Source organism: Trachemys scripta, chromosome 2, assembly GCF_013100865.1.
Source record: "Trachemys scripta elegans isolate TJP31775 chromosome 2, CAS_Tse_1.0, whole genome shotgun sequence".
In the NCBI taxonomy this organism is placed as follows: domain Eukaryota; kingdom Metazoa; phylum Chordata; order Testudines; family Emydidae; genus Trachemys; species Trachemys scripta.
In genome coordinates this window covers 141,555,577-141,567,741 of record NC_048299.1, presented here as the reverse complement: position 1 = coordinate 141,567,741, position 12,165 = coordinate 141,555,577, and the positions used below count along the sequence as shown (strand labels likewise).

General features: G+C 57.5%; 1 protein-coding gene across 1 annotated transcript in view; it reads left to right on the top strand.

Annotated features, from left to right (window-relative positions):
• Positions 1-774: 774 nt before the first annotated feature.
• LOC117872842 (metal transporter CNNM3-like) overlaps positions 775-12,165 on the top strand; it is a gene marked incomplete in the record, with an annotated part of 20,220 nt that continues 8,829 nt past the window's right edge. Inside the window, 1 exon segment of the mRNA XM_034761644.1 lies at positions 775-2,192. Within this exon segment, the coding sequence (XP_034617535.1) occupies positions 797-2,192 (1,396 nt within the window).

Sequence of the window (12,165 nt, the reverse complement as noted above, 5' to 3'; positions counted from 1 at the left end):
TCAAGTGTTTTCAGACCTTTTAAAACACCAAATGCATCTATCACTGGGCTGGCCTTTCTGCTGTTTGTGCAATCTAACCCTGATTCAGAGAAAAAGAGGTGAAATCCTGCCTCTCTGAGCCCTGTCCCAATTTGCTCAACCTCTGCCTTGGACAGGGAGAAGTTCCTCCCACACAGGTCTGAGCTGTGGGTAAGTCTAAATTAGGGTTTCCAGGCATCTGTTTTTTGATCACACCGCCCAGTCGAAAAGGGACCCTGGCGGCTCCGGTCAGCACTGGTACCTGCTTCTCTGGGGTGGGGGAGTGATCAGTACCCACTGCCCTGTGTGTGTGTGTGGGGGGGAGTGATCAGTACGTGCGGAGCTGCCCTAGCTGGGGGTGCTCAGTGCCCGTTGCCCGTGTCCAGGGGTTCGGACCTAGGAGCATCCTGGAGGTGCTAGTCAGCCCTGACCCCTGCCTCCCTTCTGCAGTAACTCCCCTGTGCACGGGTCCTGCAGAGAAATGTCCCCGTGACCATGCCTGGCTCGAGGGGGGGCACGGATCAGGCCCCCTCCCTAGCTGGGCACCGAGGGGTGCAACCTTCCCAGAGCCAGGGAAAGGGGCCTCTGTCCCTTTAAATCCCAGCCCCCTCCCCCTCCTTGTTTATATCACGGTGCAGCCTAACTTACGCTCCCTTTGCCTGGGGCCCTCTCCCGCTGCCCATTGGCCGAAGCCCGTCAGCCGCACTCTCTGATTGGCCGGCCCGCCGCGGGCAGGCTAAGGTGCGCGGGTGGGGAGTCAGCTGACCCACTTGTCGCCATGGCGGGCGGCTGGGGGCTGCGCTGGGCCGTGGCCGCACTGTGCTTGGGCTGCGCCGCGGGCCGGGAGGAAGGGGCCGGGACTCCCCCGACCAGCGGGGCCCCCCCGGAGCCCGGCCCCGCCCCCACGCGGGTGCTGGGCTTCCGGCTGGAGGAGGGGGCCTGGGCCCGCGGGGGCCTGATCCGGGCCGCCCCGGGGGCCAACTTCTGCCTGTGCCTCTACGGCACCGGCCTCAGCAACCGCAGCTGGCCCTGGGTGGCCTTCGCGCCCGAGGGGGGGCCCTGCCCGGCCCGGGGGGGGGCCCCCTCCGCCCCCCCGCCCGCCGGCGCGCTGCAGGTGCTGCCGGACGCGCGTCCCCGGGGCGAGCACGCGGTGCTGGTGCGCGTGGCCGTGTCCCACGCCGGACCCCGCGGCAGGTACCAGCTCTGCAGTCGCCTGGGGCCCGGGCAGCCCTGGGGCCCGGCCGCCCCGGGCGATGCAGTTCTTGTGGACGAGGATGAGGGCGGGGGCGGGCGCGCTGCGGCCGTGGCCCTGCAGCCCCCCTTGGCCCCCTGGCTGCTGGGCACGCTGGTGGCCCTGCTGCTGGCCCTGTCCTCCCTGCTGCGGGTCCTGCAGCTCAGCACCCTGTGGCTGGACCCCGTGGAGCTGTACGTGCTTCGGGACTGCGGCTCGGAGGCGGAGCGCAAGGCCTGCAAAGCCCTGGAGCTGGTGAGGCAGCGGGGCACCTTTGCCCTCTGCTCCCTGCTGCTGCTGAGCTCGCTGGCCAACGCTGCCCTGGCCGTGCTGTTCTACTGGGCCGTGCGCATGGTGGCACCTGCTGTCCTGGCCGTGGCCGGCTTGGTCTTCCTGCTGGCTGAGGTGCTGCCCTTCGCCGTCAGCTCGCGCTGGGGGCTGGCGCTGGCTCCCCGCGGGCTCTGGCTGACCCAGCTCTGTATGCTACTCACCTTTCCCATCTCGCTGCCGCTCAGCAAGCTGCTGGAGCTGGCCCTGCAGCACGACGCCAGCACCTGCCTCCTGCGGGAGAAGATCGTGGACATGGTGCGCAACAGTGACCCGTACAACGAGTTTGTGCGTGAGGAGTTCAGCAAGGGCGCCCTGCGCAACAAGACGGTGGAGGACGTGCTGACGCCGCTGGACAAGTGCTTCATGCTCAACGCCAATGCCGTGCTGGACTTCAAGAGCATGTCCATGATCATGCAGAGCGGCTACACCCGCATCCCCGTCTACGAGGAGGAGCGCACCAACCTGGTGGACATGCTCTATGTCAAAGACCTGGCGCTGGTGGACCCGGACGACTGCGTGCCGCTCAGCACCATCAGCAAGTTCTACAACCACCCCCTGCACTTCGTCTTCAACGACACCAAGCTGGACGCCGTCCTGGAGGAGTTTAAAAGAGGTAACCGCCCCTGGGTTGGGTGACCTGGGGTTTGTGCCCGATGCTCTCCCCTTGCAGCCAGTGCTGACCCCAGTGCTCCAGCTCCATGCTAGGGGGTGCTGTGCTGCAGGGGGTGGGGTGACGGGGGCTCTGGACAGGGTGCTGTCCCCTTGGTGTTGGTGCTGACCCGATGCTCAGGTGCTGTGCAGGAACCAGGCTGAGGATTCCATAGGAGGTGCAGTCCCCTCAGTCATTGGGGAAATTGCACTGCCTGGAGTGGGTTGCTTAGGGGCGCTTTTCTCTCTGGGTCAGTGCTTCCCCCAGTGCCCCACCATGGCGGAGGGAGCCTGCCACTAGAGACCCTGCACAGTCACTCGCCAAAGGTGCTGGGGCACTCCAGTGAGTTATCAGCCCCAGCACCCTGGCCAAACTTCAGCCTCCTGGCTTCAGCTGTACGCGGCAGTCTCCTGTCCCTGCCCTATTGTGGTGGTAACGTACGCTACCACCTCCCGCCCCAGAGATCAGATGGCATTTCACTTCTGAGTGTCACAATCATAGAATCATAGACTATCAGGGTTGGAAGGGCCCTCAGGAGGTCATCTAGTCTAACCCCCTGCTCAAAGCAGGACCAATCCCCAACTAAATCATCCCAGCAAGGGCTTTGTCAAGCCAGGCCTTAAAAACCCCTAAGGAAGGAGATTCCACCACCTCCCTAGGTAACCCATTCCAGTGCTTCACCACCCTCATAGTGAAAAAGTTTTTCCTAATATCCAGTTAAACCTCCCCCACTGCAACTTGAGACCATTGCTCCTTGTTCTGTCATCTGCCACCACTGAGAACAGTCTAGATCCATCCTCTTTGGAACCCCGCTTCAGGTAGTTGAAAGCAGCTATCAAATCCCCCCTCATTCTTCTCCTCTGCAGACTAAACAATCCCAGTTCCCTCAGCCTCTCTTTGTAAGTCATGTGCTCCAGCCACCTAATCATTTTTGTTGTCCTCCGCTGGACTCTTTCCAGTTTTTCTACATCCTTCTTGTAGTGTGGGGCCTAAAACTGGACACAGTACTCCAGATGTCGAATAGAGGGGAATGATCACATCCCTCGATCTGCTGGCAATGCCCCTACTTATACAGCCCAAAATGCTGTTAGCCTTCTTGGCAACAAGGGCGCACTGTCGACTCATATCCAGCTTCTTGTCCACTGTAATCCCCAGGTCCTTTTCTGCAGAACTGCTGCCTAGCCACTCGGTCCCTAGTCTGTAGCAGTGCATGGGATTCTTCCGTCCTAAGTGCAGGACTCTGCACTTGTCCATGGTGAACCTCATCAGGTTTCTTTTGGCCCAATCCTCTAATTTGTCTAGGTCCCTCTGTATCCTATCCCTACCCTCAAGCGAATCTACCACTCCTCCCAGTTTAGTGTCAGTTTAGTGCCCCCACATTCTGGAGGCATAGCCTGTAGACTGGTTTGTACCGTGCGGTACGCAAATCTCCCGTGTAGAGTGGAGTGTTTTATGGTCCGAGACCTCACTAAGCAAGAGTCATAAACAGATGCTGTGTAGGTGGGGAGCCCAGTTGTTCAGTACCGGGCAGCTCACAGGATGCTGGACTCTTAGGTCACTTTCTGTGGAGTTTCTTCCACCCAACCTGATCCTAGCAGAAATGTTTTCGAGACGCCTGCACTGTAGGCCGTCGGAAAGGTTGGAAGTGGGCTATAAGCACAAATCTCTAACTCGTGAGCTGAAATCTGCTGCTGAAACTGTATGCAGCTTGAGGTGAGGCGTGCACTGGTAATCGGACTGCTGTGATTTGTAAGTTCCTATGTCTCAAGGCCCCATGGTCTGCGGGGGCTGGATGCATGACTCTGATCTGGCTAGAACAAATGCTTACAGGGCTGGAAACTTCCCCAAGCACTGGGCCAGCAATCAGAGAATACAGGGGCCTCAGGATGCTGTGACTGCTACTGTGTTCAAAGTAATGCTAAGGAGAGATGCCTTCTGAATGAGGGTCTGGGAACAGTGCTGAGGGGCCCCACCGTCCCGGTGCTGGGTCAGGCTCATCGCTGAGGGAGGGGACAGAGGGGTTGCGATGTCCCAGTGGCCATGCAGCATAGACCTCAGTTGCTTGTACCTCGTGACCCTGAGCTTCGTCCACTAGACCATGCTAGAGTGCTTGGTCCCCTGCTAGTTCTGAGCTGGCCCCTCTGTGCTGCTGAGACGCTGCCTAAGGTTGCAGCGCTGATTCCATTAGCCAGCCAGCAGGAGGCGCTCTGGGGGCAGAGGAGAGCATGGTGCCAGGCCTGCATGCTGATGCCCCATGGGTAACACTGCCTCCTGCAGAATGCTGGTGCCTACCATCAGCTTCCCATGGGGAGTAAACCTGTGTGTCATACCCAGGGCCCGCAGTCAGCAGAGTGCCGGGGTTGCAGTGGTAGGCTGAGCTTTCCTGTGCCAAGGAGGCCTGAGACACCAGGCCCAGCTGATGCTCTGGGGCACATTTCTGCTGTCTGCTCTGGCACGAGAGCGTCTGAAAGCACCTTTCACTGAAGGCAGCTGGCACTCCCTTCCTCGTAGATCCCTGCAGATAGCCACGTGCCCCGGGCAAGCAGTGTCTGCGTGAGCTGAATTGTTCCTGGGCAGCCAAGGAAAATGCCTTTAACCTGGCCTCCCCCAGCTCTGGGGCTTGACTGGCCTCTGACTGCTGGGAGTTAAGGTGCAACCATCATGGGGCAGCTCATTCCTAATCTACTGCTGCGGGGTTTTCTGCACCGCCCTCGGAAGCAGCTGGTGCTGGCCCCTGCTGGAGATGGGACACTGGGCTACACGGGCCTGGGCTGTGCTCCAGTGACGCTTTCTCATCTCCTCCCCATGGTAACAAAGCCCTGGGAGGTACCTCCACGTGCAGGATCTCCAGCCATGCCACACGCCTTGCGCCAGGGCTGCTGGACCATCGCTGGGAGCTCCTGGGGGCTGCTGAGCAGGTCACAGTCCCCACCCTTGTGGAAGTTCTGCCCGAGCGATCCCCGCCACCCCTCATCAGCCGGACCCCCTCGGAGCCCACACTCAGACAGGAGGGAATTGCAGAAATTCCTCTGGTACCTGTGGGTGCCTCATGGTCTAGGAGCCTCCACGGGGCCAGCGCCCATCCCGCCAGCCCCACATTGTATGCTGTTAGGACTGGCCTTCCTCCCCCCCAACCCCTTGCTGCAGGGGGAGGGTGGGCTGGGCTGTGCAGCAGAGCGGATGGCACCAAAGGGAAGTGACTGGCTGAGACCCTCGCTAGGTGATGGACGCTCGCCTTGCGTTGTCAGACTAGCCGAGCCCCAATACACCGATGGGGTGAGCAGGAGTTAACTCTTTCAGGGCTGCTGGGCAGCCAGCTTCCCATGTTCCCTGGGAGATGACTAGGGATGGCCATGCTCCGGGCGCAGGCATGTGCATTGGAGCCAGAGCACCGACTGATTGCAGCCCCCGGTCTCTGGCTGCTCCCAGCTGCGTCGTGCAGGGCATTGACAGCGACGGCCCTGGGCTGGCTCCTCACGGAGTTCTGGCTGATGCCACGTTTGGCTTGCCACAGCGGATTGAGCGCACTGCCCTGTCCCTGGAGGGGAGTTTGCTCAATGGCGGGCACAGAGGCTCGAGTTCGGCAGGATTTCCCTGCGCCAGGTGTTGTGACTTTTCTAATGCCGAGCCAGAGCCCTGCCCCTCTCTGTGCAGTGATCCCTCTCTCCTACCCCCTCTCCCTGGTTGGCACTTCCTGGCGTGTGTCTTTGGAGCAGCTGGAGGCGGGTCCCTCTCAGGGAGACAGGCCAGATTGCTGCTCTGAAAACTGACTTGCAAAGGGAAATCAGTGGTGCTTCGGCCTCCTGCATGCAGCTGTCATGTTCTTTGTTATATTGCTCGGGTTTTTTTGCCTTTGGGAACATCAGATAGTCCCGGTTTTGTTTCTCTTGGCCTCCTGGGAGCATGCTCAGCCCTTAGCTGAAGGACTGTTAAATCTTTAACAGAGAGAGCTTTGCTCCCAAGTGGTTTGTGGGTGTCGGAGCTGCATGTGGTTAGCAAAACCTAACCAAACCCCACAGCATTTTAAACAGCCTGATTGCACACCCTGCCCCCTCGTGGTGCTCTCCTTGCCCGGCCGCAGAGCCTGGTGGACAACAACCAGCAGAAAAGCCCTTTTGTGCTGACCTCCCCCAAGGTAGTGCCGATTTCAGTACAGTCAGGAAAAGCCCTCCCTCCCCGTGGGTCCTGGGGAAGGTCACCTTCAAAGGCAGCCTCTTCCCTCCCGCAGGGTGGGGGTGGGCCATGCGTCTCCAGGCCTGCTGGGCTCCAGGGCATGGGCAGGCAGAGCTGGCTTTGGTCTCTGCGGGGAGACGAGCCAGGTCCCATTGCTGCCATGGAAACATCTGGCAGGGCCAACTTGTTGCCTGCGTGACCTCAGCGTCACTGCAGGGGTCTGGCCGCTCCGTTGTGGTGCAGAACAGCTGAGCGCGTGTCGCCTGCTCCGGGCTCAGCGCTCTCCGGGGCCCTTGAAGCAGGCTGCTTCACTCTTGGCTGGAGGCAGGGGATGGGAGGGGGGGAATCTGTGGGTCTGGGGTCGAGCCCAAAGCTCCCCCCAACTCCTGCGCCAGCCGTATGGGGATGAGCCTCAATGCTGTGCAGCTCTCACATGTCAAAGCCAGCACTGGACCGGGGGCCTTCAGCTGGCTCCTGGGCCGCCCCAGCTAAACAGAGGGCGGGGCAGGGAGACCTTGTGCTAATGTCAGGGGCAGGGCGGTGGGTGGCTGGCCTTGTTAAGGGACTGGACTGGGCTGTAGGAGGCCTGAATTCAAGCCAGGCTCTGCCACTGACCCCCTGTGACCCTGGGCAAGTCCCTTCATTTCCTGGGGCCTGTAAAAGAGAGAACTCTGTTGTGTCTCGTGGGGCGGGCCCAGCTGGAGCAGGGTCTGTGCAGTGCCTGGCACACGGGGGCTCTTGTGGACTGCTGGGGTCCAAGTGCAAAGCAGACCGGCTCTGCTTGGCCCCTCACATCCATCAGAAGCAGCTCATTGTTGTGCCCCCAGCCCCCGCAGCTTGCGTCACGTCCGGGTCTCAGGACATGCGAGCTCTGAAGTAGCCGCACACCCACAGTGTCTGTGTGGCGTTCATCCAGGGCCGCGAAGCATTCCCAGGTGGCCTCCCCAGCAAACGTGAACGGCCAGATACCTGGGAACAGCTGGCCAAGGGCCTACAGATCGGACACAAGGCTGCAGCGGCTCAGAGCCGCTCACCTGAGCCCTGGAGGTGCCGACAGGGAGGAGAACATCCTGTTTGTTTGCTGAGCTCAGACAACCTGAGTTGAAACCCAGTGTGCACGAGAACAGCTCAGGGAGACCCCAGTGCAGAGCATGATCTGCACCCCACGTGTGCCCGTGCAGCGGGGACACAGGTCAGTGCAGGGAACGTCCTGCAGGAACCCCTGTGACGCAGGCTTTGACTGAGACACACCCCTGTGGGCAGGGCTGGGGGCGATGCCAGGCCTGGTGTGCCCAGCGGCCCACTCTTTTGCTGTAGCACCTCCCTGGGTGGCTTCTCCTGTCATGCCACTTCCAGCGTATCACTCCCCTTCCCCCATCCTCAGGTATGTCCTGGCTGGATGGCAGCAGGTGTGAACCAAAAGTGCTCCTGTGCCCAATCCCGACTGATTTCTGCTGATTCCAGAGCACGCACTGTCACAGAGTCACCGGGCGATGCTCTGGAACTGCTCCCCACAAAGCCAGTCAGGACATTGGGGAGCCTCCTCTCCCTCGGAGCGGACTGTCTTCAGGGCAAGAAGCTCACACGGCTTCACCTACCTGGGTCTCTCCTTGGAGCTTTCAGCATATGCCCCTCTGTGCGCTTCCCACAGCGAGTCCATCCAGGCGGGGTCCTGGGAAAGCCAGGGGGTCCTGCACCCCCACTTCGCAGTCAGACGTGACTCTCAGCCAGCCAGTAAAACAGAGGTTTATTAGATGACAGGAACACGGTCTAAAGCAGAGCTTGTAGGTACAGGGGCGAATGGGACCCCTCAGCCAGGTCCATTCTGGGGTCCAGAGAGCCAGACAACCCCGTCTGCCCTCACTCCTAGTCCCAGCCAGCTCCAAACTTAAACTCCTTCCAGCCACTCCTTTCTGGCCTTTGTCTCTTTCCCCGGCCAGGAGGTCACCTGATCTTTGTTCACCTTTAGCTATTCTCTTGCAGGGGGGAAGGGCTCTGGCCATTTGTTGCCAGGATACAGAGTGTCGGCCATTTATGCACACTGGAGACTTAAGAAATGCATTGGGGAAACTGAGGTACACACACAGTATTCAGAGGAAACATTAAGAACAGTCCCACTTTGTCACACGGGCAGTCAGCACTCCTGGGTTCTGTTGTTAGCTCTGGGAGGGAAGTGGGGGTGGGGGCTGGCAGTCAGGACTCCTGGGTTCTGTTGTTAGCTCTGGGAGGGAAGTGGGGCTGGCAGTCAGGACTCCTGGCTTCTATTCCCAGCTCTGCTACTGACTTACATTGTGACGTTGGTCAAGTCACTTCCCCCTTCTCTGCCTCTGTTCCCCTTCCGTAGAGTGCGGGCGACAATGGGGATGCATGTCACTAAGTGTTCTGAGCGCCTTAGAAGTGTGATAGGAGCTCAGAGCGTTTCTGTTGCGCCATTGTACTGCAATAAAACCAGCCCTCCCAGACTGGAGACGTGGGATCGGCAGCAAGAGACCAACTGACCTTGGCCTACCTGCTGAGCGCTCTCTGGCCAGCGCCTGACTCTGCTGCATGTGGTGCCTGGATGGTGTCACCAGCCTGAAGCAGCTGTGATGCCCAGGGGACACTGCGGAGATGCCTTTGAGGAAGTAGGGTCCAGATAACTTGCATCCAAGAGTTTGAAAAGAGCTGGCCCAGGAGCTCCCTGGACCTGTAACATTGATTTTCATTAACTCTTGGAGCACTAGGGAAGTTCTAGAAGGCTTGAGGAAAGCTAATGTTGTGCCAGTATTTAAATAGGATAAACTGGATGACCGAGGCTATCACGGGCCTGTCCGTCCGACACCGATCCTGCAAAGTAATGGAGTGGCTGATCCAAGACTCGATTAATAAAGAATTAAAGGAGGGTGATGTAATTAAGGCCAATTAACATGGGCTTATGGAAAATCCATCCTGTCAAACTAACCTGATAGCCTTTTGGATGAGATGACAAGGTTGGTTGATAAAGGTAACAGTACTTCTGTCGGGCATTTGAATTAGTACAGCACAGCATTGCTGATTAAAAACTGGAAGGACATACAATTAACCTGGCACATGTTAAATGAATTAAAAGCTGATAGGTCTCAAAATGAGAGAGAGACAGTGGATGAGGTAATCTCTTTCACTGGACCCACTTCTGTGGGTGAGAGAGGAGCTTCCAGCTCCACAGAGCTCTTCAGGGCTTGGAAAGGGCCTCAGTGTCCCAGCTACACACCAGGTGGAAGGGGTTGTTATGTGTAATGAGTTACACCTGTCATGTTGGAAGAGACCTTCAAGGTGAAGTGGGCAGTTAACAGCTCTGCAGTCATGGGACAGCGGAGGGCTAGTGGGTTACAGATTGTTGGAATGAGACAGAAACCTAGGATCTCCGCTGAGTCCATGGTTTCTAGTGTCTAGCAAAGTTAGGAATTTACGGTCCCTGGCTTGTCTTTTGAAGGTGTTGTGCAGGTTTCCTTTGAAGATGGGGGAATAGCTCAGTGGTTTGAGTGTTGGCCTGCTAAATCCAGGGTTGTGAGTTCAATCCTTGAGGGGGCCATTTAGGGATCTAGGGGCAAAAATCTGTCTGGGGATTGGTCCTGCTTTGTGCAGGGGGTTGGACTAGATACCTCCTGAGGTCCCTTCCAACCCTGCTATTCTATGATTCTAAGACAAGGACCTGACAGGTGGGATGCAGGCTGATCACTTTGTGAAGTGTGTTAGTCCACAGGTGATGGGGTGTTTTTGTCTTTTACCATGTTCCTAGGTGAGTTCATTGGAGAGCGCAGTGATTGTCTGGTTTCACCCACACAGTTGTTGGGGCATTTACTGCACTGGCAGAGGTACCCACATGCTGTGACAGGCCTGCGTAGGACCCATGGATCTTGACTGGTGTGTTGGGGGGGTGTTGATCATTGTAGCAGTGGAGATGTGTCTGTAGGTTTTGCATCGGTTGTTCTGACAGGCTCTGGTGCTGCTTTGAGTTGGTGGGTCCTGGTCTGTGGGCAGCTTATTTCTGATGATGAGCTTGACAAGACTGGGGGTTGTTTGAAGGCCAGAAGAGGAGAGTTTGGGAAAGATTTATTTCAGGATGAGGTCCCTGTCGAGTATGGATTGTAACTGTTCGATGATACCCCATGTGGGTTCCAATGTGGGGTGGTAGGTGACATCTGGGGGGTGCGGTCAGTGGGGCTCTCAGTGTAACTGTAAACAGGAAAGCCTTATTGGATGGGTGTGTTTCTAGAGGGGGCCTGCAGGGATCGGTTCGTGACCCTGTGCTATTTAATATTTGTATCAGTGACCTGGGAGAAAACATAAAATCATCCCTGATCAAGTTCGCAGATGACCCAAAATTGGGAGAGTGGTAAATAGTGAAGAGGACGAGTCACTGATCGAGAGAGACCTGGTTTGCATGGTAAACTGGGCGCAAGCAAACAGAGAGTGTTTGAATACAGCTGGGAGCAATGACCGCAGGCCAGGTTTTCAGGATGGGGGACTCTCTTGGGGAAAAATTACTCTGGAAAAGATATGGGGGTTAATTAGCTAAACATGAGCAGCCTCTGCAACGCTGTGGCCAAAGTGCTAATGCGATCCTGGGATGTCTAAACGGGAATCTCCAGCAGAGATATTTTTCTCTCTGTATCTGGCCCTGGTGTGACCACTGCTGGGATCTTGTGTCCAGTTCTGGTACCCACAATTCAGGAGGGGTGTTGATAAATTGGAGAGGAGGGCAGAGAAGAGCCACGAGAATGATTAAAGAATTAGAAAACCTGCCTGAGAGTGAGAGACTCAAGGATTTTAATTGATTTAGTTTAACAGAGAGACTTGATCCCAGCCTGTCAGTATCTACGTGGGGAACAAAGATTTCATACTGGGCTCTGCAGTCTGGCAGAGGAAGGTCTCACATGATCCAATGGCTGGAAGTTGAAGCTCGACAAATCCTGACTGGAAAGAAGGTGCCCATTTGTAACAGAAAGTGTCGTTACCCAGTGGAACAATTCACCCTGGACCGTGACGAATTCTCCATCCCTGACCATTTTCAAATCAAGCCTCTAAACACTCAGTTCTAGGACTTATTGTGGGGCAGTTCTCTGGCTGGGGCTGTGCAGAAGACCAGCCGGTTCAGTGATGGGGGCAGTATACGTAGTTGTGTGGCATCTCTGAAGGCAACATACACAACCTAAAGTGTCCTCCATGTGATGACCTTGCCATACGGTGCACACAAACTCGCCCCACATGGAGGGTGCCGTTTGGTATTGCAAAATGGTGCGCAGCCAGACAGAATGGTCCTGAGGGCCGGATCTGGCCCGCAGGTTGCCAGTTGGACCCCCGCATCCCTTCTGTTGGAATCTGTGAGTCCCATAGTCGGAGAATGGGAAGGAAACAGGGCTGGGTACCAGCCACCTGAGGGCTCCCAAAACCCCAAGAACAAGTATCCCATGCAGCCCTCTCCGCTCCCCGGAGCGTACTGTAGTGCCTGGCCTGTGCACAGCTGGGCGAGGGAAGGCCCTGCTCCGAACGGGACCCTTGAGGAAAATCTCTCCCTTGGCTGTCTTTTCTGCTGCTGGAGTGGGGGGACAGAGTGCTGGGGGGGCAGGAGAAGGGGGATACTGCCTATCCCCTTGCTCTGCCCCCCTGCCCCACCCTTCCTCTCTGCTGCTCCTTAGTTATTTTTAAAAAGCTGCAGGCAGAGTTCTCTAGTGGTCAGAGCAACTCCTGGGTTCTCTTCCTGACTTGCTGGGTAGCCTTGAACCTCTGTGTCTCTCCCCCTCCC